Consider the following 27053-nt stretch of genomic DNA (forward strand, 5'->3'; position numbering starts at 1 on the left):
GTGTGGAGATGAAGGAGGGCACAGAGTGTGTGGAGATGAAGGAGGGCACAGAGTGTGTGGAGATGAAGGAGGGCACAGAGTGTGGAGATGAAGGAGGGCACAGAGTGTGTGGAGATGAAGGGCACAGTGTGAGTTATCTGTAAATTATTCTTTGACAGAATCATAATTGAAAAAAATATATAAAAATATATATACTTTTCCCTTGGATTTATGTGTATTATTTTTGCATACAACTAAATAAGTAGTTCTGTCCTGACCTAAATACTTATTACGTTTTTTGACCCAATTACTTATAAAACGGGACTGCTCGGTAATTATTTTGGAGGGGTGCCTTGAAAAAATTATGGAGACTCTTAAGGGTTCCGCGAACTGCAAAAGTTTGAGAACAACTGGTCTGGGTGATGACTGTATCATTGTGTGTGTCATATTCCTATAAGGTATGAGGATGTCACTGTCTATTTTTCCATGGAGGACTGGAAGTATTTAGAAGGTCACGATGATTTGTACAAAGACATGATGGAAAATCACTGGCCCCTCACATCACTGGGTAATTTATTATAAAGGAGTGCACAGTTTTGAGGGCCACCTAGATACACATCATCTGATATTCACATATAAACAATATATGGGCAGTACAGTGGCATAGTTGTTAGCACTTCTGCCTTACAGCACTGGGGTCATGAGTTCAATTCCCGACCATGGCCTTATCTGTGAGGAGTTTGTATGTTTACCACATGTTTGTGTGGGTTTCCTCCGGGTGCTCCGGTTTCCTCCCACACTTCAAAAACATACTGATAGGTTAATTGGCTGCTAACAAATTGACCCTAGTCTGTGTGTCTGTCTCTGTCTGTATGTTAGGGAATTTAGACTGTAAGCCCCAATCGGGCAGGGACTGATGTGAGTGAGTTCTCTGTACAGCGCTGCGGAATTAGTGGCGCTATATAAATAAATGGTGATGATGATGAATATATGCAGTCACTGTAAGTCTATTACAGATGGATCCAGTAACAGAAATTCCCCAGAGAGATGTCCTCGTCCTCTTTAGTCAAAGGAATGTACAGAGAAGACTCACAATATCCCACTGGTATATCAGGTATAAGGCATTTGTTGCAAAGTAAAAATACTACTACTAAAATTAGGCTGGTCACATCAGGCTTAAGAGATACATAATATATGGGGATAGCACTCACTGTGTTATGACAAGATGTGAGAATGAAATGTCAGCAAGTATGGGATAGAGTGTCTTAAAGAATACATGTAACCATGTTCTCTGATAGATGTGTCTTACAACATAGTGGGTTGTGCATTTCTAGTTAAGTAAAAAATGTTAGGATTCACCCGGGAGAACATTGTGCCCAGTGTGCTGTTTATGTACTAGGTGCTTTTCTGGGCAGGCATCCTCTCGTAGCTCAACTCGAGGAGATGAGTCGGGCTGTCAGCATGGAGCGTCCCTTCCAACCTCCTGTATCCCACACAGCTCTGTCCAGAGAGAGTCTAGCGCATAAACAGGACTCCGGATATAATGTTCTCAGGTGAGCAGAGGACATGGTGACAACTCCTCTTGATGTGCTTACTAGTTTCAGGGGGGTACCTCTAGTATATATTATAGTTATCAGGACTCTGGGATGAAGCAAGTGTTTCCTTCCTTTTTCTCAGCGCCCACATGTAGAGGGATCTGGTCTGCAAGATAATATCTGTATATGATATAATAGCTGGTTTCCTGGTAACAGATCATTTAACCACTGTTTGGGAGTTAGACAGAAGTGTGGTTCATCCATCACTTGTATTGTGGATGAGGTTTCATTACTGTGTTTCCTACCATGGCTGTGGCCCTGTGTGTGATATTCTCCCCATACATCTAGATGTGGCAGTTATTTGCTTATCTTACACCTTCATATTGTATTGTTTTACTGATTTAACATTTATTGATATAGCTCCAGCGTGGTCAGTAGAGTTTTACAATTAGGAACACACACCATAATAAATAAAAACTGGGCATTGGCAGGCAGAGAGGTAATAGGGCCCTTCCTGGAAGCTTATAGTCTAAGATTCACATGAGGTTGAGTGTTACTTGGTGCTCTCAGATAGCATTGGGAAATGATGCTTAATCCGGATATATGGTACAAATACAGCAATGTTGGTTTGGGGGTCAGGGGACTGTTTGAGTATAAAAAAAATAAATAAATGTAGGTTTTGAGTGAGCTGTGTAGAGGGAACTTAAATGCTTATAATAACCTCTGGTGGTTTGGAAATGTAATAAGTTTGTCTGAAGAGCTGAGTCTTCAGGGAATGACTGAATGTTTGGAGGGTAAAGAGCAGCTGATCTACATCAGGTTCCTCAATAGTTGAGTCTATAACCACCATAATACATATTGTACAATATTCTGTATTGTAACTATACATTTTTTGCCTTTTTTGTAAGTGATAAAATTGTGCACTTGCAAATTAACTGTAAATATTTGTACATACTTCTTATATTTCAGTAAAATTCATGTTTCACAAACTCTTGTTTTTATTCCTTGAGTGTGTAAATGGTGATATTGATCACATGACACAAGATTATTATATATAGGATACTGAAAATAAATAATTTACGGGTCTTTTAACAAGCAGAGATATGGACGCTGTAATGAAAGGGAGGTGCCCAAAGCTCATCAATAAAGGTCAAACCAACCTGGGATCCCTTCACACAAGACCTAAAGCCAGAAATTGGTTTTCCTTGTTGATATTACTCCATATAGTCCAACATGTCCATTGTGTAAAGCCATGTGCTGACAATGATGGCAGCATGTCTCTTACCAGTGTTAAACATGTGAATAATTAAAAAAAAACCAGTGTGTCCCACAACCACTCAATCAATAACCAATACCAGCTCTACAGCCTTGGCTGGTTACCACTAAAGGGGGGGGGGAAAGCATGGGGTCCACCTGCTAAAATAGTAACTAGCACCAGGATATGCTGGGCTGGGCACACTATACCAGGGAAACCCACAGAATACGGGTCTCCCTGTGATCCAGACCCACCCTGTTCAGCACCGTGATGGATCCTCTATGGGAAGAGGGGATGCACAAAAAAGATCCATTGACTGGGGCTCTATGATTAACGTAAAATAAATAATATGGGATCACAAATATGTCACCGCAGTGGTCCCTGCTATTTTGGCACTACATGTCCCAGGAGACAATTGGTAAACATTAAAATAAATAAACGGGAGTGGCCGCGCTTCCTAGTATGTGGGGGTGCTGCAACAAACGGACCTGTATGATATTGGAGGGGAGTCCCCTCCAAAAGAAGTATATAGTACAAGTTAACCCGTGCATGATACTCATGCATTCTAGTCAAATCAAGCTACTTAAGGTGTTAAAAAGGTTCTTGTCATGCATTTGGGCCTAGCCCAGGCCTCCTCAGGGGAAGAGCGTTACTTCCCGACGCAAGCGCCCTTTTTTAACGTGGTTTTGTCCACATGTCACCACCTCATCATTTTTCTCCATCACCTCATCCTTCATCTTCATCGCCACATCCTTCATCTTCATCGCCACATCCTTCATCAAGCTACTTAAGGTGTTAAAAACTCCCCACTGTCACCCCCGGCAACCACCAACCACTCCCAACTGTCACTTCTCCTTCAAGAAATATATAGGTCAGTGTATAACTCTGCCCAGCAGGTGGCGCTGCAGCTTGTTTTTTTTTTTTTTTTCAGGCATTTATATAGTAGATATATTATTATTATTATTATTATTATTATTATTATATTATTATAATTTTATATATATATATATATATTATATTGTAATCCACTGCAATGGGGTATGTGTTATGGATATTTCAGAAATAATCCAAATACGAAGTCTCTTCAGAATATTCTGTCTTTCTTTTGTATGCGCAATACAGACCATTCAATTTAATATAGAACAACGCAATTGCATATTACCTTTGCAAGCATTTTATCTCTTAAAACCACAAACTAATACGTAGATAAAAGCATCATATAAGACTTTAGACCAATAATATCTCTCCACATATCAGGAACTATCAACATCTTCCCTTACCCCCCAGATATAGGCATTAATCCGATTTAATCTTCCACATCTTATCAGACGCTAACTTACTGTACCACAGCTTCCCTACTCCCTAACATGTATAACGGAGGGCACATTTCAGTTAAATACGTTACTGTTTTGCAATACATTTTAGACATGTTTCCCCACACACCTTAAGCAACACAGTCTGAAAAAGAAAATAAACCGCTTAATTTGTCAATATATGTTCATGCACTATAGCTCATTTAACTCTTAAGCATCCTATCATTATTTTATAACCAGCTTTTATTCAACTTCCATTTTGTGTGAATTGATTATCCATATCGGTATGCCCAATACAAACGGCAGATAGATCAACAATCAAAAACCTGTCCCTGTGAGTCCAATATAAAGATTTAGCTGGTGAGAAGCATGAATAAGGTATGAAGGTGTATCTGCCGTTTGTATTGGGCATACCCCATTGCAGTGGATCACAAATACAATTGCATGCGGTATGTTGTTCTACATCATGATTTTAATTGTTCAGCACATAACGTGTCTATTTTATATTTGTGAATAAAACACTCCCTTTTATATATATATCCATCGAAGATACATGTACACTACAATATGCGCCCAGGTACCTGATTTACCTGTGTAATTGGTAGACATTGACTGTAAGTAAATCCTGGTGCTTGATGAACTACAAGCACCAGCATGCCCATCAGTGCCAGTGCTCGCTGAGCGACATGTAGTTCCACAATAGCTGTAATATTTAAAAAAAACAACCGCACACAGAGTTAAATAAACTTTTATTCAAATAAAGACACCCTCGTGGCCCTCTTACCACGTTATTAAACAGCAAACTTCTCTCTCTGGCGTACCATTGGGGGACACTGTGACAATAGGGGTGTAATACTCCTCCCCCGGAGTGGACCAGCCTGGGGCTGGTTTATCACATACTTGCCTACTTTTGGCAAGTTGTATCCGGGAGAGGGAGGGGGGGAGGCGCGGGGCGCGACCAATCGCGTCATTTTAGCCCCGCAACTACAGGACGCGGGAGACTTGCCAGCTCTCCCGGGAGTCTGTGAGACCGACCCGAATTTCGGGAGTCTCCCGGACATTCCGGGAGAGTTGGCAAGTATGGTTTATCATTATGACAGGGGGACCCCACGCTGCAGGTTCCTCTGCTATAGTGCCACCAGCCCCAGGTGGTAAAGCCTGGTGCTGGTACTAGTAAAATTGTGAGGAGCCCATACGTTTTGGCCCTCCCCATTTTCTTAGTACCAGTCTAAGCTGACAGCACTGCGGTTAGTTGTCTGTGAGGGGGCAGCAGGCTGATTTTGTTTTTATTTGCTGACGTTTTTTGTTTTGTTTTTTTCACTGTAGTGCCGGCGGTATGCATTATGTTGATATTGTGACTGTTGACATTATGGTGTCAACGTTTTGAATGCCATAATTTTTATTGTCGCTATTTTCTCTACATCCTTATGAGGTGAGTGGTCTGAGACAGGATTATAAGGGGAGCGGTGTGAGGCGGCATTATAGGGGGAGCGGTGTGAGGCGGCATTATGGGTGGAGCAGTGTGAGGCGGCATTATGGGGGGAGCGGTGTGAGGCGGCATTATGGGGGGAGCGGTGTGAGGCGGCATTATGGGGGGAGCGGTGTGAGGCGGCATTATGGGGGGAGCGGGGTGAGGCGGCATTATGGGGGGAGCGGGGTGAGGCGGCATTATGGGGGGAGCGGTGTGAGGCGGCATTATGGGGGGAGCGGTGGGAGGCGGCATTATGGAGGGATCGGTGCGAGGCGGCATTATGAGGGGAGCGGTGCGAGGCGGCATTATGGGGTGAGCGGTGCGAGGCGGCATTATGAGGTAAGAGGTGCGAGGCGGCATTATGAGGTGAGAGGTGTGAGGCGGAATTATGGGGTGAGCGGTGTGAGGCGGCATTATGAGGTAAGAGGTGTGAGGCGGCATTATGAGGGGGGCGATGAGGCAGCATTATGAGGTATGAGGCAGCATTATGAGGGGAGAGGTGTGAGGCAGCATTATGAGGTGAGAGGTGTGAGGCAGCATTATGAGGTGAGAGGTGTGAGGCAGCATTATAAGGTGAGAGGTGTGAGGCGGCATTATGAGGTGAGAGGTGTGAGGCGGCATTATGAGGTGAGAGGTGTGAGGCAGGATTATGAGGTGAGAGGTGTGAGGCAGCATTATGAGGTGAGAGGCAGCATTATGAGGTGAGAGGTGTGAGGCAGCATTATGAGGTGAGAGGTGTGAGGCAGCATTATGAGATGAGAGGCAGCATTATGAGGTGAGAGGTGTGAGGCAGCATTATGAGATGAGAGGTGTGATGCAGCATTATGAGGTGAGAGGTGTGAGGCAGCATTATGAGGTGAGAGGTGTGAGGCAGCATTATGAGGTGGGAGGTGTGAGGCACCATTATGAGGTGAGAGGTATGAGGCACCATTATAAGACAATGAGATAAGCAAAATGAGTCTGAGATAGAAATCACTGAGCTATGAGGTGTCTGGTTGGTTATATATCTATGTGGGGACTAAGCCCCCGCAGTCACTGGGGAAGATAATACACAGCTGACCTGTGCGTTTCACTCAACTTCCGGTCTGTGCGTTCCAAAGACCGGAAGTGACGTTTCCTCACCCATCCTGGTGACCGCTGAGTAGGAGGAAGCAGAGAGGAGACATCGTGGTGTCGCTGCAGGTGATGATATCTACTATGATCATACAGGGAATAGAGTCTAGTTTCTGGCTGTTATTAATATACAGGTGGGCAGACTATAGTTACATTGTATAAAACATATTTAGCAGACTCTGGTGTCATCTTATTATGTTACCAGCGGAGCAGTCTGTGGTGTTATGTTATTATAACGGCCGCCGCCATCTTGGATCACGTGGTGTCAGTCACGTGGCCCCCTCCAGCAGTGTGTAACCTGCTCAGTGTAAGGGGCCACATCCCCCCATGTGTCTCATCCTCATGTTATTGTGGTGTCTCCTGGATTCCTCACTACATTCCCTGTACCAGCATCACCGTCCTCTCAGTGCTCTTACACAGCCTGTAGAAGAGAAGGATACTGTGATATTACATAATCATGTGTGTGGACTGTGGTCCTGTACAAGCCTCCAAACCTGTTTAAGGATTTAATGAGTTGCATGAGAAAGAACTTTATGGCAAAAGTAGGCATTCAGGTAACCCAAGAGGTTAAAAGGACAAGATCCCACATTGGTGTAGACTGGGATGAGGTGCAGGAATTCTCTTCAGAAGAGTCTATAGAGTCATGTGGGACAAGCTCGTCTGATACTGACGAAGGGGAAACTAAAGGTGATTCTGGGACATATAATCCTGAAGTAGTGGAGTCCCTGTTGCCATCTTTCTTGCAGGATGACTTTTTTGAGGAGAAACACCATATACACAGGGTATTCATAGTGCACAGAGTAATTATGAATTGCTGAATAAAGAATGGGATCAGTTGGAGGAACAGCAATCTAATATGAGAAGGTTGGACACCATGTATATTTTCAGGAGACCAATAAATGGAATTCAGTTCTACAAGTGGACTCTGCCACAGCTTACTTGTCCACACAATCTGCTGTACCATTAGAAGATGGAGGTTAATTTAAAGTTCCTATAGATAGAAAGAGAGAAATGTTTTAAAAAGTTGCATGTTTCTGCTGGTACTACAGTTAGAAAAGATTTAGCTGTGGCTTCCTTCTCGAAGGCAATCAAAATCTGGATGGATATGGAAATCTATATGCTGACACGTAAGACAAAGTGAGTAGACATTACCTGATAGAGAATGTGGAGATTATGAGGAAATAAATTGACTTTCTAAGTCAATTCATTCTAAGAACTGCTTAACTGCACAACATTATCTGTTCCTCAGGTTTATCAGTATTGGACACTATTTCCAGTTTACGTGCCTACTATTTGGTCTCTAAACTTCTCCCACAGCAATCACAGAGGTGTTGGTCCTCCTTATGGCTTTAGGAAAAGGGAAATTGCAGTGTTGCCATAGCTGGAAGATATTCTGGTACTAGGAAAATCAGAAGAGTGCCAAAACAAAGACACTCAAGATAATTGCGTTTTTGATAGGATTATATCTGTATAAAAAACCTCAGCAAGCGTCCGCTTCTGCTGTCCCAATAGATCCAATTCCTGGAAATAAAGAGAGAGAGAGAGAGAAAGCATTGGTGTTACAAGAAGGAATGCAACGACTGGCTCTAAGTACTCATACAATGGGATCACAATCCAAAATCATTGCACCAACCTCTGAGGCTTACACTGAACACAAAGAAATATTTGGAATGGTGACTAGATCTAACATTAAAGGAAAGCAGAATACCCCTCTCAGAACCAGTATGATCTGTGGTAATAACAGATTCAAGATCCAAAGGATGGGGAGCTCATTTTAACACAAGTAATACCAGGTTAATGGAGACAAAAGGAAAAGAGACCACGTGCAAATGTGCTGGAAGCGAGAGCAGTGTGATATGCATTACAGAGTTGTATGCTTCTTTTTTGACACAGACGTCGAAGAATCTTGTCAAACAATTGGACGGTGATGGCTTTCAAAAATAGGCAAGTAGGCACCTAAAACAAGTGCATGGTGGCAGAGATAAGTCATAGTCTGGCCTCCCAGCACCTCACATAGTGGGAAAAGACAACAAGATGGTGGATTATCTCACTTATCAGATCCATCCAGGGTATTGGGCATTGAACAAGGAAGTGTTTCAGCAAATAATAGAGAATTTCAGGATCCCACAGATAGATTTGATGGTTACAAGCCATAACAGCAAGGTAAGAGATTCTACTCCAGTCACAATGACTTCAAAGAAGGAATAGATCCGCTAATAATCCCTTGGACATTTAAACTGTGGTAATTGTTTCCTCCTGTTCCTCTAATTGCACAGACACTGAAGACAATTAAGAAATTTGTGAGATGCTTATGGAACAATCATGGTCTCTACCAGTTTGGTCAGATCTCCTACATCAGGGGTTACTTCTCCCAAATCCAGAAAGTCTGTCTGATGGTGTGAAGATTGAGCAGATACTGTTTAAAAGTAGGTATCTCTGACAAATGATTGATGTATTACTACAGGCATCAAGAGAACCATTCTTTTGCATACTACAAAGATTTTTAAACATTTGTAGATGTCTACAAGTCCCAAAAAATCATTGTACAAGATACCAGCATACCACAGATACTGAATTTTCTTCAAGAAGGTTTGCAGAAAGGACTCTACTTTTAGTACATTGAATGTACAGATGTCAGCACCAAATGTGTTTCTGGACACAAGATTAATATTGGATGAATGAACCTGATGTTATTTCCAGCAGCAAATATATTTTTTGTCTTCCATGCAATCCTTTGTGGCACCATGGGATCTCAATCTTGTGTTAGAGGCTCTAACATCATAACCTTTTAAACCCCTAAAGAAAGTATCACTGAAATAGCTCACACTCATACTAACATTTTTGATAGCTATCGCATCCGCTAGAAGAGTGGGAGAAAATCAGGATCTGTGGTAAAAAGAATCTTCTGGATGTCTTCTGAATGTCATGACTTCAGAGGAAACTTTGTTTGAAAGGAAGATTTGCAAGTAGTTGGTCAATTAAAATTGCTTTTATGTGCATGAATTGATCAGTGTTTGATTTATTCTGTTGGCCCCCTCCATATTTGATTGCTTGGATATAACCCATTTGTGGAGCAGCACATGGTGTCTGAAAAGGAAATATGCAAATTAAGTCACCTGATAACGTCTTTACCATGAACTCCAAGGCAGCTCCAATATTCCCTTACGTGTTCTTGTATGTATACTTTTCAGAGAGTTTGGGAAGTTACTCAAAAAGGTAAGGAAGGAAATGAGTCACATTATTTACCTTCCAGACGTCTACTTTTTTCCTGTCTCCCACACAAGTGTTTCCACAGGTTTACTCTCAGGGTTTAAAAATACTGAATTTAAATGCTTTTACTTTGTTTGAATAACATTAGGAAACATTATAATACTACTTACAACATTATAAGTAGTAGTATAGCCAGAGTAACATTTTCCATAATTCAACCCATGAATATTATCAGGCGATTTAAGATCTTCCTAGAGGTATATCCTAAAATGTATTCTCATGTATTTTTACATGTTACCTATGTGTTGTCTACTATAGTTTAGGGAATGGAATTGGGTCTATTATTGGGTGTGTCCACTTTCAACTTTGCTTTGGTCTTTTTTTTTATCTGTGTAGTATTCTGTTTTTATATTCGTGCACCCACAGCAGTCAGCCATAGGCACACAGCAGTGTTACCTTTTACCAGCTGCAGTGGTTGTTTTATTGACACTGTTCAAGCTGCAGATGAAATGTCAGCTGCGATTTAAAGATTTTTGTCTTGTGAAATCCTGCAGGGGTACCCAGTGACCATGACAAGCTGCCAGGAGGCCAGCAACTTGAGAGCCTGGGATAATATGTGGCATAAAACCAATGGGGTGGGTAATCCATTGACTGAGTATGGCACAGAGTACAGGCTCCTTCCATTTAGTCCTCTTGGCAGAGCAGGAGAATTATTATAGACCCGACCGGAAGGCTGGGGCTGTTTTTCACTTTCCAATTTTTATTTTAGTTTGTTTTTTTTTTGGTTTTTTTGGGAATGTAAACTTTCTATCCTATCCACTTGCCCCCTAAGAGGCCTTATGGTTTCCAGGATCTGTGATTAAGAGAGTCTTCCTCTTTTGAGAGAGGCCTGAATTGACTGAACCCTGTCTACCTTTTTGTGGTTTTCTTTTTTGTCTTACTATTCTTTTTAGGGCACATGGCGCAAAAAAACCCCCACTATTCACTATTCTGAACTTAAAAATGAAAACAAAACAGGGACCTGACTGGAAAGGTGAGGGGTTCACCCTTTGTAATGACCTCTGTTCCTTAGGACCCGTGTTTCTGGGATCAGAGAGCTGTGGATACAATGCTTTGCTCTACTGCTGTATTCAATGGGTCAGCCGCTCTGAGCCCCCTATTTCTGTCCAGCCCCCTCCGCCACATCATCTTGCTGTTGGCACTACTCTGTTCAAAGCCTCAGACAGAGGACTCAGAACGGCCCGCCCACCGAAGATGGCAGAAGCGTTAAATGCTATATACACTTTAATAATGAATCCGTATAAGACGACTCCCAATAAGTCAAGTATCATTTTCCCTTTTCTTTTTTTTTTTAAATATCTGTCGATACACAGGATTATACAATAGTCAGGAAGACATCTAGTGAATGTGAGACACCCATCAACCATACCTGAGTGTATGGGGGATTGGACACCCATCAACCATACCTGAGTGTGTGGGGGATTGGACACCCATCAACCATACCTGAGTGTATGGGGGATTGGACACCCATCAACCATACCTGAGTGTATGGGGGATTGGACACCCATCAACCATACCTGAGTGTATGGGGGATTGGACACCCATCAACCATACCTGAGTGTATGGGGGATTGGACACCCATCAACCATACCTGAGTGTATGGGGGATTGGACACCCATCAACCATACCTGAGTGTATGGGGGATTGGACACCCATCAACCATACCTGAGTGTATGGGGGATTGGACACCCATCAACCATACCTGAGTGTCAGGAGGATTGAGCAGGACCCAGATAACCATCTCGGTACCTCCACCTCACTCACTGATACATGAGAGAGACAATGAACAGAAGATCCTAGAACTCGCCAACAAGATCATTCAGCTGCTGACTGGAGAGGTGACTGCTGGGAATGGGACATTATACAGTAACACCAGGGATGTGTCTGGGTGATGACTGTATCATTGTGTGTGTCAGGTTCCTATAAGGTGTGAGGATGTCACTGTTTGTTTATCCATGCAGGAGTGGGGGGATAATTAGAGGAATGTAAGGGTCTATGTAACAACATAATTATGGAGAATTACCAGACCCTCACATCACTAGGTAAGAGGAGACTACGATTTACTGTAAAGGAGAAAGCAGTTTTGAGGGCCCCCTAGATAAACACATCATCTGGTCATAACATATATTATTATTATTAATATTTATTTATAAGGCGCTACAAGGCATCCGCAGTGCCGTACAGAGACAAACAAAATCACAATACAATGGGAGACAGCACAGTACAGTAAACACAGCAACTCAGTACGCTCAATGCACAGCTAGAGAGGGCGGGGAAGGGGGAGGGAGGATCCGAAAATGACGGGGCCCAAGAAGGGGGGCGTGGAAGACAGGGAGACCCCCAGGGGGGAGGAGGGAGCGAAAGTGGATGTGGGGTGGAGGACCTTTGAGGAGGAGGGCTAAGTAGCTGGAGAGCAGAGTTAGAAGTGGTGGAAACAGGAGGAGAGATGGCCCTGCTCAGAGGAGCGTACAATCTAAGGGGAGGGGTGGACAGACAGAGAGACGCAGGGGAGAGTAGGGGGACAGAGGCAGAAGATAAGGTAGGAAGTTAAGTGGGAGACAGAAAGGCTTTAAGAAAAAGGTGGGTTTTTAGGGCCCGTTTGAAGCGGGATAGATTAGGGGAAGTTCTGATGGAGGGAGGGAGCTTGTTCCAGTGGAGGGGGGCAGCGCGGGCGAAGTCTTGGATACGCGCGTGGGAGGAGGTTATAAGGGGGGAAGAAAGGCGACGGTCAGAGGCAGAACGGAGAGGGCGGGATGGAGCATGAATAGAGAGGAGGGTGGAGATGTAGGGCGCAGTGGAGTTGGCGAGGGCCTTGTAGGTGAGTGTGAGGAGCTTAAAGAGGATTCTGAAGGGGAATGGGAGCCAGTGAAGGGCTAGGTAGAGGGGGGAGACAAAAGAGGAGCGGCGAGAGAGGAAAATAAGCCTAGCTGCAGCGTTAAGGACGGATCGAAGGGGATCGAGATGAGAGTGGGGGAGGCCAGTGAGGAGGAGGTTGCAGTAGTCCAGGCGGGAGATGATCAGAGAGTGGATAAGGCATTTGGTGGCATCTTGGGAGAGGAAGGGCCGGATGCGAGCGATGTTGCGCAGCTGGAAGCGGCAGGATTTAGCAAGAGAGAGGATGTGGGGGCCAAAGGAGAGAGAGGAGTCGAGGATGACACCAAGGCAGCGAAGTTGGGGGACAGGGGAGATAGAGGTGTTGTCGACAGTGATGGAGAGGTCAGAAGGGGATGGGGTATGAGAGGGAGGAAAAACTATGAGCTCAGTTTTGGCAAGGTTAAGTTTGAGGAATCGAGAGGACATCCAGGAGGAGATGGCAGAGAGGCAGGCGGACACCCTAGAGAGGAGGGAGGGAGAGAGATCAGGAGAGGAGAGGTATAGTTGAGTGTCGTCAGCGTAAAGGTGGTAGCTGAAGCCGAAGGAGCTGATGAGTTCACCCAGGGAGGAGGTGTATAGAGAGAAGAGTAAGGGTCCCAGAACAGAGCCCTGAGGGACCCCGACTGGAAGGGTGGATGGGGGGGAGAGAGACCCAGAGGTGGTGACAGAGAAGGAACGGTGAGTAAGGTAAGAGGTGAACCAGGACAGGACTGGGCCGGAGAGGCCGAAAGACTGGAGGGTGTGAAGGAGGAGGGGGTGGTCAACGGTGTCAAAGGCTGCAGAGAGGTCAAGAAGGATGAGAAGGGAGAAGTGGCCCCTGGCTTTTGCAGAGAGGAGGTCATTGGTGACTTTAGCCAGGGCAGTTTCAGTGGAGTGGAGGGGGCGGAAACCAGACTGGAGAGGATCAAGGAGGGAGTATTCAGAAAGGTAGGAGGTGAGACGGCTGCAGACGAGCCTCTCAAGAATTTTGGAGGCAAATGGGAGAAGAGATATGGGGCGATAGTTCGAGAGAGAAGTGGAGTCGAGATTAGGTTTCTTAAGAATGGGGGATACGAGAGCATGTTTGAAGGAGGAGGGGAAGATGCCAGTGGAGAGGGAGAGATTAAAGAGGTGAGCGAGGTGGGAGCAGGTGGTGGGGGAAAGGGAGCGAAGAAGGTGGGAGGGGATGGGATCCAGGGGGCAGGTCGTGGGGGGGGGTGATAAAATGAGAGAGTGGACTTCCTCGCCGGTGGTGGGACGGAAGGAGTGGAGGGGAAGGTGGTTGGGGGGGGGGAGGACAGAAGAGTGGGAGGGGTGGAAGAGAGAGTGGAGGAGGAGATTTCAAGTCGGATGGCCTCGATTTTAGAGGAGAAGAAGGAGGCGAAATCAGAGGCAGTCAGGGAGGAGGGGGTGGGGGGAGGGGAGGGGGCCAGGAGAGTGCTAAAGGTGGCAAAGAGGCGGCGGGGGTTAGAGGACTGGGAAGAGATGAGGGATTTAAAGAAAGATTGTTTAGCGAGTGAGAGGGCAGAGCTGTAGGATGAAAGGATGAATTTAAAGTGGAGGAAGTCAGCCAGGGAGCGGGATTTTCTCCAGTGACGTTCGGCAGAACGGGAGCATTTTTGGAGGAAGCGGGTAAATTTGGAGTGCCAGGGTTGGGGTTTGGAGCAGCGGGGGTGGACAGAGTGGGCAGGGGCAACCGCGTCCAGAGCGGAGGTGAGGGTGTGATTGTAGAGGGAGACCGCCTGGTTGCGGCAGGCCTGGGAGGAAAGGGGAGAAAGGAGGGTATCGAGAGAGGAGGACAGAGAGGCAGGGTCAAGAGCATCGAGGTTGCGTATGGACAGAGTAGGTTTGGGCAGGGGGAGGGGAGCAGGAGAAGAGGAGAGAGAGAAGGAGAGGAGATGGTGGTCGGATAGAGGAAAGGGAGAGATGGAGAAGTCGGAGAGATTACATAGGTAGGAGAAGACAAGATCAAGGGAGTGACCAAGGCAGTGGGTAGAGGAGGAGGTCCATTGGGTGAGACCAAGGGAGGAAGAGAGGGTGAGCAGTTTGCTGGAAGCAGGGTAGATGGGGTTGTCGATGGGGATATTAAAGTCACCGAGAATGATCGAGGGGAGATCGGAGGAGAGGTAGTGAGGAAGCCAGCTAGCAAAGTTGTCAAGGAAGAGGGAGGTGGGGCCAGGGGGGCGGTAGATGACAGTGACGCGGAGATGGATGGGGTAGAAGAGGCGGATGGAGTGAGCTTCAAAAGAGGAGAAGGAGAGGGAGGGTTCAGGGGGAATGACACGAAAAGTACAGGTGGAGGAGAGGAGGAGGCCAACTCCACCGCCAGGGCGGGCACCAGGCCTGGCGGAGTGGGTGAAGGAGAGGCCACCATAGGAGAGGGCAGCGGGGGAAGTAGTATCAGAATCGGAGAGCCAGGTTTCAGTAACGGCAAGAAGGTTAAAGGAGTTGGATAGAAAGAGGTCGTGGATAGCAGTCAGCTTGTTGCGGACGGATCTGGCATTCCAGAGGGCACAGAAGAAAGGAGGAGAGGAGAGGGGGGAAATGGGGATGAGGTTAGCAAGATGAGCAGCGCGCGGGGGATGGCGGGGAGGAACGGGAGAGGTAGGGCGGGGGGAGAGTATGGGTATGGAGTGAGAGCGGGGAGGCATAGTAGGGAGAGAGAGTAACAGAACAGTGAGATAGTGGGGACAGTGAAAAACAGGTAAGAACAAAGGCAGGAAGACAATGAAAAGGTGGAAGATAGTAACGAATTAGGGTGTGGAGGGCATGGAACAACAGTACAGTGAGATAATAAGGACAATGAAGACAGGTAAGAATGATAGCAGAACAGTAAGATAATAAGGACAGCGGATAACAGGTAAGAATAAGCAGGGAGACAATAGCAAGATGGAGGACAATAACCAATTAGGGCGTGGAAGGCAAAGAATAATAGAAGGAGAGGTAATAAGGACAATGGAAATAGGCAAGAATAATAACAGGTAAAACTAGTTGCTGGTAAATATAAAATCAGGAAAAACAAGATAAAGGCATATAAATAGTAGAATAATAACAGGTAAAAAGTAGAAACTTGTAAATGTACAATCAGGAAAAACAAAATAATGGCATATAAAATAATGTTTTATATGCAGTTGATGCAGTTAAGCCAGGGATTCAGCAGGAGAAGGGTTAACTGACAAGCCGGGTCGGTACACAGTTGATCAGTTGCTGCAGATAAGCCAGGGATTCAGCAGGAGAAGGGTTAATTGACAAGCCGGGTCGGTACACAGTAGATCAGTTGGTGCAGATAAGCCAGGGATTCAGCAGGAGAAGGGTTAATTGACAAGCCGGGTCGGTACACAGTAGATCAGTTGATGCAGATAAGCCAGGGATTCAGCAGGAGAAGGGTTAACTGACAAGCCGGGTCGGTACACAGTAGATCAGTTGGTGCAGATAAGCCAGGGATTCAGCAGAAGAAGGGTTAACTGACAAGCCGGGTCGGTACACAGTAGATCAGTTGATGCAGATAAGCCAGGGATTCAGCAGGAGAAGGGTTAATTGACAAGCCGGGTCGGCACACAGCAGACCAGCCGGTGCAGACAAGCCAGGGACCCAGCAGGAGAAGGGTTAATTGACAAGCCGGGTCGGTACACAGTAGATCAGTTGATACAGATAAGCCAGGGACTCAGCAGGAGAAGGGTTAATTGACAAGCCGGGTCGGTACACAGTAGATCAGTTGATGTAGATAAGCCAGGGATTCAGCAGGAGAAGGGTTAACTGACAAGCCGGGTCGGTACACAATAGATCAGTTGGTGCAGATAAGCCAGGGATTCAGCAGGAGAAGGGTTAATTGACAAGCCGGGTCGGTACACAGTAGATCAGTTGATACAGGTAAGCCAGGGACTCAGCAGGAGAAGGGTTAACTGAAAAGCCGGGTCGGTACACAGTAGATCAGTTGATGCAGATAAACCAGGGATTCAGCAGGAGAAGGGTTAACTGACAAGCCGGGTCGGTATACAGTAGATCAGTTGGTGCAGATAAGCCAGGGATTCAGCAGGAGAAGGGTTAATTGACAAGCCAGGTCGGTACACAGTAGATCAGTTGGTGCAGATAAGCCAGGGACTCAGCAGGAGAAGGGTTAATTGATAAGCCGGGTCGGTACACAGTAGATCAGTTGGTGCAGATAAGCCAGGGATTCAGCAGGAGAAGGGTTAATTGACAAGCCGGGTCGGTACACAGTAGATCAGTTGATGCAGATAAGCCAGGGATTCAGCAGGAGAAGGGTTAACTGACAAGCCGGGTCGGTACACAGTAGATCAGTTGGTGCAGATAAGCCAGGGATTCAGCAGAAGAAGGGTTAACTGACAAGCCGGGTCGGTACACAGTAGATCAGTTGATGCAGATAAGCCAGGGATTCAGCAGGAGAAGGGTTAATTGACAAGCCGGGTCGGCACACAGCAGACCAGCCGGTGCAGACAAGCCAGGGACCCAGCAGGAGAAGGGTTAATTGACAAGCCGGGTCGGTACACAGTAGATCAGTTGATACAGATAAGCCAGGGACTCAGCAGGAGAAGGGTTAATTGACAAGCCGGGTCGGTACACAGTAGATCAGTTGATGTAGATAAGCCAGGGATTCAGCAGGAGAAGGGTTAACTGACAAGCCGGGTCGGTACACAATAGATCAGTTGGTGCAGATAAGCCAGGGATTCAGCAGGAGAAGGGTTAATTGACAAGCCGGGTCGGTACACAGTAGATCAGTTGATACAGGTAAGCCAGGGACTCAGCAGGAGAAGGGTTAATTGACAAGCCGGGTCGGTACACAGTAGGTCAGTTGATGTAGATAAGCCAGGGATTCAGCAGGAGAAGGGTTAACTGAAAAGCCGGGTCGGTACACAGTAGATCAGTTGATGCAGATAAACCAGGGATTCAGCAGGAGAAGGGTTAACTGACAAGCCGGGTCGGTATACAGTAGATCAGTTGGTGCAGATAAGCCAGGGATTCAGCAGGAGAAGGGTTAATTGACAAGCCAGGTCGGTACACAGTAGATCAGTTGGTGCAGATAAGCCAGGGACTCAGCAGGAGAAGGGTTAATTGATAAGCCGGGTCGGTACACAGTAGATCAGTTGATGTAGATAAGCCAGGGATTCAGCAGGAGAAGGGTTAACTGACAAGCCGGGTCGGTACACAATAGATCAGTTGGTGCAGATAAGCCAAGGATTCAGCAGGAGAAGGGTTAATTGACAAGCCGGGTCGGTACACAGTAGATCAGTTGATACAGATAAGCCAGGGACTCAGCAGGAGAAGGGTTAATTGATAAGCCGGGTCGGTACACAGTAGATCAGTTGATGTAGATAAGCCAGGGATTCAGCAGGAGAAGGGTTAACTGAAAAGCCGGGTCGGTACACAGTAGATCAGTTGATGCAGATAAGCCAGGGATTCAGCAGGAGAAGGGTTAACTGACAAGCCGGGTCGGTACACAGTAGATCAGTTGATGCAGATAAGCCAGGTATTCGGCAGGAGAAGGGTTAATTGACAAGCCGGGTCGGTACACAGTAGATCAGTTGATGCAGATAAGCCAGGGATAGATGGTATGGCCTTGTCTTTGGAGTGATGATGACACTCCTTTGTACCCCCACAATAATTTCCCACTGTCTTCACAAGTTTTTAGATGTTTTATAATTGTGGACAGATAATTCTGTGGGAGGAAAGACACAGAGCTGATCTAACGTGCAGCCTTCTCCAACTGCCGCCCGCATGCGATCCACATATAAACAATGTGTTCAGTCACTGTGTGTCTCCTACAGATGGATCCAGTATCAGAAATATCCCAGGGAGATGTCCCCGTCCTCTTTATTCACAAGTTGTACAATGGTAAATCAGAGTATCCCACATTGATATCAGTAGTTAGAATATAGGGTCTCGCCTAATACCAAAGTGACTTTTTACACTATGATCTGTAGAGCAGCTGTGTGTGTCGTATTCACTGATATTCAACAGTTTAATCTCTATTATTGACATCAGACATTAATAAAGTGTTATTTTATTGTTTGTGGGTTAATTAGGGTGAAGACCTGACTATTATTAAGGTAAAAATCAGACAGAAAGAAGGAGAGATGTATGTCAGAGGAGATCAGCAGTGTAAGGAGGAGGAGACCCCTACAGATATCAGCACCGGTGAGTAATAAACACTTATTTAGAGTAAATTGTCACATATTATCTTTACTCAGTCCTACAACAGTCTTATTCTACACCTCTGTCCGTACAACCTTATGAAGAAAAAGTATCAGCCCAATAGGGGAGGGGGGCGGTTCAGGAGCATCAGTCCCTTCACCAAGAGATTGAACCAGTCCCCTCTGCACACTGTGCTGTGTTTCTCATACATCAGTACAAGGGACATCCCCATAGTGACTCAGTCACTGATCAATGGGAAGAGACCACATGTGACACATCCCATGATCCTCTCTGTGCACTACTATATGTGACATTATCTATGATCGTAGTAAAGTTAATGAGAAAATAGAAAGTGGTTACTTCTGTTAGGTGCACTAATTGATATACTGATAATTAGAGACATTTTTATTACATTATTAAAATCATACTGCAGCTATAAAAACTACAAAGTAACTAAAAACCAAAGAAAAATGTGAAAGTCAAAGTAATGTGATTAAAATCACCTGCTTGATGAGACCCATGATATACTGCCTCTAATATTAAGAATATAACCAGGGTGATAGTTGCCCAAGTGTCACAAAAAATGGCTATGTATTCAAGATATACCTGGGCAAAGTCCAGGCACGCTTCCAGGAGATCTACCGTCTGGTCACAGCTGGTCGGGGCATTGTCCATCCAGAAAAGCATAACCGTATACTCAAACAGCACAAAGGAGGTTATGAAGGAGGACCGCTTCATTGTTCCCCTTGGCAAAGGACATCTACCCAAAATTTTTTACTAAGATCCAGGATAGTCACATAGCGAGTCCGCCCCAAGCCGGGCATGGGCTACACATCTTTTACAGTGACTTTGTCTAGCGTGCAGTAGTCCATTTGGAACTGCATGGTGCAGTCCTTCTTTGCTACCGACACAACAAAATCAACCCAATGCAAGCACACCAACCACCACCTCTTTTTTTTTTTTTTGACTATGTGCAGCACCTCAGTGCTGTCACGGATTTGCCTGAACTAATAGTTATTTGCTGGTATTGGTGCTGCTAAGCTAGGAGGCACGGAGTCTAACACGCCTCAGGTTTTCGCCAGGGACCCCCGCAAGGGAGTTTGGGGTTCGCTGCAAGAGGCGTTCAGGTCGCGGCCCTCCAAGTTAGCCACCAACGAATTAGTAGGTGAACAAATGTAATCGTGCAATCTCGAGGTCAAACCGTGCAGGCAAACAAAGTGCCAAAGGAGCAGGCAAGACCGCAGTCAGGAAGCCGAGGGTTAAGCAAGGAGATATAATCAGGCCAAAGAGGTTTCCAAAAGCAGATTTGGGTGAAGCCGGGTCAGAATCCAGGAGGTCAGACAGGATGCTAGGAAACAAGCAGGAGTGCTGGAGCATACGTAGACCTAGATACTCTGGTACCCTAATGGTGCCAGCACCTGCTTAAAATAGTGTTTCCTGAATACTGATTGGGGGCAGTGTGATTAGGCGGTCAGAATAGCTGACCGTTGTCAGGAGAAAGAAACGAGTATTCCGTTGGCCAGCAACGAGGACACGGGGAACTGCGCATGCGCGCGCAATGTCGGGATCGACGAAGAAAAAGAAGCCTCTCGTTGCCTAGCAGAGAAGGAAGGTGACCGTCCATGGCACCTACTGAGTGTGCGGGGACCGCGCCTGACAAGAGCTCACCCAGTATGTGGGATGCCAAATGGGCACAGTCTCCCCAGTGTCAACATGGTGGATTCCTGCATGAGTGTACAAGGATTTCTCCTCCCTCTGAGTGGATATATGCCTTTAGCAATGCCTTTGAGATCTCATTAAACCTCTTGCACAGTTTGTTGGTTGGAGGATAATGAACAGTTATTTTCATGCAGAAGTCACACCATGAATTTCTCTTACGTTCCATTGGGGGGGACACTGCTAGACATAAGGGTATAGTAGATGGTCCCAGAAGTCAAATCACTTAAACAGTTAAACTTTGGAATGTAGTTCCACCTCTACTATACCCCTCCCACAGGATGGAGTATTCAGTTTATTATTTATTCAGTTTTATTGCCCTCAGGAGTTGGGCATTTAAATTTTTACAATTTTATTTAATTTTATCTATTTTTTACTTTAGAGGGAAAAATTGCTGGGCTCAGGGAGCCCTCCCAGGGGGTGGACATCCTGCGGCCTTTCTCTACCCCGGGTCCCTGAGTAGCTTCGACATCTATCTCATCAGCAGCATAGACGGCTACTGTTCATCAAGTTTGCTAACAGTTGGCTCTAGCTGATAGCCGTGACTGCAGCACACAGACAGGTGCTGCGGTCGCGTCCACCCCCTAGGCAACGAGCTTTACCGACAAGAAGGGGGACTATGGGCAGCCACTGCAAGATCTTCATTGGATCGGAGAGTCCAGCTGTGGCTGCGTCTCATGCAGAAAGGGCACATAAATGGAAGGTAGGTGTGTTAAGAGAGATCAGCTCCACCATTTTGCAATAGGAAGGGGAGCTCCAGAACTCCTACCCCCCCCCCCCCCCCCTGCTTCCTGGCGACACAATCCTAAGATCACCGCCATTTTCAGTCACTGCATTGAACGAAACCCTTATGTGCTCATCCAGACAGGACAGGTTTTTCAAGTCCCAGATCGCTCTTTTCAGCCAACGTTTTCTATGAAAGAGTGTGTGTGCGTGAAGCTGCCATTCTTTGTGGCTGTTTCAGTGTGTTTTATTGAAATAGTATCCATTTTGCATAGATTTGGTATTTGGATATCGCACTGTTGCAGAGGTTGTAGATTTATAAAGGGTTACCAGATATACAGGGTGATTCAAAAGTCGCAGTACACCCTTTTATTTCAAAAACTCTACAGGAATTGGGCCGATTTCAAGATGGCGCCCATGTTTGGTACATACCGTAAAAGATAGACCACGTCACCCATACCTTACTGGAGTATTCAGGTTTCCCAATTTCCTGTAGAGTTTTTTAAATAAAAGGCTGTACTGCGACTTTTGAATCACCCTGTATATTGAAATACATCACTTGGCCCTTGTTTCCACACACATACAGCTATTTTATTACTATTGTCTGCATAGCTGTTTACTACTATTTATATTCTCTGTCAGAGCATTTCTAGTTTTTCTCTGTAGGCACATTCTGGTGTTTTATATATTCACCATGACAGACAAAGGGACTTCTAAGAAGGGGACTGCTGCAAGGTCTGTTACGCTTTATAACTGGGCAAAATGTAATGCTAAATTATCTTGTAGACCCGGAGGCCCCGTGGGCAGTTTGAGAGTCAGAGAATCGGGAACAGAGCCAGACCCAGTATGTGCCCATGGTCCTGGAAGAACCTGTATGGCTGCGTCCTTAGCAGAGCTCATGAGGGTAATATGACCCCGTGAGGGAGGTCAATCTTCCGCTTCTGCATCACAGCCGTCAGGTTCAGGGGTGTCCTAGGTGGAATTCACTTTAGCGCAAACTCTTGTGGTCTCTGCCTAGGGTTAGCTAAGGCCTCTTTCTCACTGTAACGCATACTGAATATAGCAAAAAGCCCATCCCATAAGATTCAGGTCTCGCAGGAGGCTGGGGACCTAGACTCTACTTCAGACCTTTCATCAGAGGAAGAGGGTGAAATTCAAAGAGATTCTGGTGATGAGAATTCAGCTAGCGTGGATGACTCATCCACTGTTCATGGGGTAGATGACTTGATGCTGGTGGTCCGACAAACTTTAAGTTTTGCCAACCCAGAGAGATATCTCGTGCCGCTGGTTTCTCGCTTTTTTAAAAGGCAGATAAAACAGCGGATTTCTTTTTCTCCACCTCCCCAGTTAATGGACATGATTGCGGAGGCATGGGAGAAAAGCATGACAGCCATTTTCACGTAGACAAAATGAAAGAATACTGGTGCTCTCCGTGAGAAATGTATAACTTCCAAAAAAAGAGGAGATACCTAATTCTCTAACAGAAAAAGTATCGACAAACGTATGAAAGTCTCCCTGGCGCAATGGTGTAACCTATCTGTATAGGGCATTTCGAGAACCAAATATATTTGGTTCTCGATCTGCAATATATAGGTAGGATACACCCTTAGCGCCAGGGAGACTTTCATTTGTTTGTCGCCATTTTCATATGCCTGGAAAGTTTAGATCTCTTTAGCATCTACCAGTAGAAGAATTTGAGAAATGGGAGGCTCTTCTGAAAGTAGACCCTCCCATAGCCAATTGACTAGAACAACTACTTTGCCAGTGCAATGGGGAGTATCACTGAAAGACGCCACGGGCAAAAAATTTGATTATTTTTTTTTCTGTGTAAGTCGTTAAACAAAAAATTGTACAGGCGCCGCTTCGTTGTATCCCCCCATAACAGTAGTCATAGTAGCGTCGCGTTTTCCACTGACGTAATTGTCGCAATTAGACTTTCATCGGACAGGTCATCTTCGGATTCTTCAAATCGTCCATACCAGTGTCGGAGTTACTTGCATCGTGATGGTGAGAAGCACCGCTGGCGAGAGCGGATGCCAAGCAGGCATGACCTTTATTTTCAGTCAGACATCCTGCTCTCGCCACAGATGCCTCCTTATAATTATTAAACGTAGCATAGGAAGTAATTCTTGTTTAGGTTAATGTACACACAACATCTGATGATCACATATAAACAATGTATTCAGTCACTGTGTCTTTTACAGATGGATCCAGTCACAGAAATACCCCAGATAGATGTTCCTACCCTCTTTATTCACAGGATTGTACAGCGAAAAATCTCAGGATCACACAGGAGTATCAGGTAGATGAAAATTAGGGTCTCGCCAAATACCAAAGTGACTTTTCATTATATGATCTGTAGAGAAGCTGTGTGCATCTTATAGAACTGATATTCTTCTCTTTTATCTAAATATAATAATTGAAACGTTATTAAAGTGTTTTTTTATTGTTTTGTGGATTATTTAGGGTGAAGATCTGACAAATATTAAGGTAGAAGATATAGAGGGAGAAGAAGAGATGTATGTGAGGGGTGATCAGCAGTGTAAGGAGGAGGAAATCCCTACAGATATCGGCACAGGTGAGTAATAAACACTTATTACAGAATAGTCACATATCCTCCTTGTTCAGTCACTACTACAATATCTTATTCTACACTCTCTTCTGTCAGTACAAACTATTAAGAAAAAAATATCTGCCCAATGGTGGAGTCAAGAGCCATCAGCCCCTATTAGACACCTGTTCTCCTCTCAAAATCATTTCCATGTGATTTACCAGCCAGGATCCAGCCTAAGTTAGTAGACACTGACTGTGGGACTAGGCTACCAGAGGTTGGTCAGAGCGATATATTGAGACTTCTTCCTTGTTTTCTTTTGCTACCTGGAGGATTTTGCATAGTGTATTTGCCTGGGAGAGGACATACTTCTAATTTAGCCCATGTCTACTCTGTTTCCAAGACCCCAGTGTATGCATGGAGATTGAGGTTGGAGAATATTAATGGCTAAAGACCAATCTCCCTGTCCTATGGTGCTGGCTGGGCAATGTGTTTACTTGGGAAATGTTACTCACCAAAGTCTTCATGTTGGGTGCAATTTGCAGGTCCTTGTGGTTGAGTCTATGCAATCTGCTTTGTACTATAGTTATGATATATTGTAAGCTAATGTTTAATCTTTTTATCAAGAGTCATATATGCAGTAAGTACATTTAGAGTTGTAATATAGTGTTAGTAGTTTGCTAATTGAAATGAAAGAACTGAAGAACATGAACTTCCTAATGGTATAAAATCTAAAAACAAAAGTATGTTTCCATACATTTATTTTATTTCCAGCTTATGGACGAAAAAGCAGGAATACCTCGCAGGGATGTCTCATTTTGTCTCCAGATTTTAAAATAGAAGAAGACATCACACAAGATTCTCCAGAAAAAAATTCCATTAATCAAAATATACATCCAGTAATTCCCAGTGCAGATATATCATCTGTTTACTCCAACCACAGGGACTGTTCTTCTGACATCTTAGATATTGCTACACATAGTACAGATCATACAGATGATAGAATTTTTTCTTGTTCTGAATGTGGTAAATGTTTTATACGTCACTCTATTTTTGTTAAACATCAGAGAACTCACACAGGTCAGAAACGATTTCCATGTTCTGAGTGTGGGAAATGTTTTACAGATAATTCAGGTCTTGTTACGCATAAGAGAATTCACACAGGTGAGAAACCATTTTCATGTTCTGAGTGTGGGAAATGTTTTAAACAGAAATCGGCTCTTGTTACTCATCAGAGAATTCACACAGGTGAGAAACCGTTTTCATGTTCGGAGTGTGGGAAATGTTTTACAAACAAAGCAGGTCTTATTGAACATCAGAAAACTCACACAGGTGAAAAACCATTTCTATGTTCTGAGTGTGGAAAATGTTTTACACAGAAATTAGGTCTTGTTAGACATCAGAGAACTCACACAGGTGAGAAACCATTTCCATGTTTAGAGTGTGGTATATATTTTACAAATAAAGCAGTTCTTGTTGAACATCAGAGAACTCACACAGGTGAAAAGCCATTTCCATGTTCTGAATGTGGGAAATGTTTTACACATAAATTAGGTCTTGTTGTACATGAGAGAACTCACACAGGTGCAAAACCATTTCCATGTTCTGAGTGTGGAAAATGTTTTTCACAGAAATCAGCTCTTGTTACTCATCAGAGAATTCACTCAGGTGAGAAGCCATTTTCATGTTCGGAGTGTCGGAAATGTTTTACACATAAATTAGGTCTTGTTGTACATGAGAGAACTCACACAGGTGCGAAACCATTTCCATGTTCTGAGTGTGGAAAATGTTTTTCACAGAAATCAGCTCTTGTTACTCATCAGAGAATTCACTCAGGTGAGAAGCCATTTTCATGTTCAGAGTGTCGGAAATGTTTTACATATAAAGCAGCTCTTGTTGCTCATCAGAGTATTCACAGGTGAGAAGTAATTTCAGTGAGCAGATATAAGATATAAAACAGGTTTGCAGCAATCTATATATTAATGTTGTTATTAATGTAAATGATACAGGCATAAATACATTCTGTAAACTTAAAGGTGTATTAATATCACGGAGTTATGGGGGGGTAATTGAAATAATTAGTTACACAATATATTAACATATTCAAATTTAACTACCTTCTATAAACAGCTGTAATGCTTGTCATCAAAATAACCCTGGATCTGGTCAATCGTGTAGAACTTACTACATTTTCCTTATTCTGTTAGATAATAACATCACTTTCAATGGTAACAAAAGACGACTTTGTTATTATATAGGGTTCTCCGTAATATATAATGCCAGCAATGGTCTGGCGATATATGTGAAACCTGGGACACTATTATATTATGTTTGGTCTTATACTTTAATTAAAGGGCCGAGATGATACCTATAATTAGTTCTGTAATATGTTACTATCATGGGTTAATTATAAAGCTGCAAAATTGTGCGTCCACAGCGCAAATGTAATTTTGTGATGCCCTGTGGCTATTTTTGTACAAATGCCCCCAGGTACGTGCCTAGCTTCATGAGGTGAGATGCATCTGCAGGGATGTAAACCTTTGGTTTGAATTACGTGGATCCAGTTTTGTTTTGCTCCAATATGTGAAAGTAAGATTTAGTTTTGCACAGCTACATTTTAAATGAGGTTCAAAGGGTGGAGAGACCATCTTTACAATGACCTTTCCTATTTAGCGAGAGGATACAGGGACTTCCCCACCCCCCAAACATATTGACTTGAATTTTACCATGGCTTAGAGGTGATGGAGGTCAGACCTTGGCTTAGATTTGTAAATGTGAGGCCTTTTGCACCTTCCAGGCACAGTTCATACAGAAAAGCACATTTATAAGGACACCAGTACACATGAAATAAAAACACACACATGTGACACAGTCCAGATGACCCTTCACTAATGACTTAAGACATGAATGAGAATTGAATGTACAGTATATTTGGTGAATACTAAGGCAAGGTGACATGAATGAAGAGGAAGTATTAAATATTAGGCAGGATTTTGAGGTATGGTTGTTACTGTTTCCTCCATGTATCTAAACATGACGCACTTTGACAGGCAGTTCACAAAAGCAGAATGTGGGTATGTAACTATGTATGCACTAGGCCAATAAACATTTGTCTATATTTTAA

General features: G+C 44.5%; 1 protein-coding gene across 4 annotated transcripts; it reads left to right on the top strand.

The window, feature by feature from the left end:
- Positions 1–446: 446 nt before the first annotated feature.
- LOC142159913 (uncharacterized) lies at positions 447–27053 on the top strand. 4 transcript variants are annotated; one of them, XM_075214789.1, is made up of 5 exons: positions 447–1093; positions 18831–18942; positions 23583–23680; positions 23845–23956; positions 24704–27053. In XM_075214789.1, the coding sequence occupies exons 2-5, from the start codon at positions 18882–18884 to the stop codon at positions 25849–25851; spliced, it is 1419 nt and encodes a 472-aa protein (XP_075070890.1). In that variant the 5' UTR covers positions 447–1093; positions 18831–18881; the 3' UTR covers positions 25852–27053. The 4 variants fall into 4 exon arrangements, with proteins under 4 accessions (XP_075070890.1, XP_075070888.1, XP_075070891.1 ...); XM_075214787.1 differs by lacking the exon at positions 447–1093 and adding an exon at positions 6583–6735; XM_075214790.1 differs by lacking the exon at positions 447–1093 and adding an exon at positions 6747–6800.

This window comes from Mixophyes fleayi, chromosome 6, assembly GCF_038048845.1.
Source record: "Mixophyes fleayi isolate aMixFle1 chromosome 6, aMixFle1.hap1, whole genome shotgun sequence".
Classification (NCBI taxonomy): domain Eukaryota; kingdom Metazoa; phylum Chordata; class Amphibia; order Anura; family Limnodynastidae; genus Mixophyes; species Mixophyes fleayi.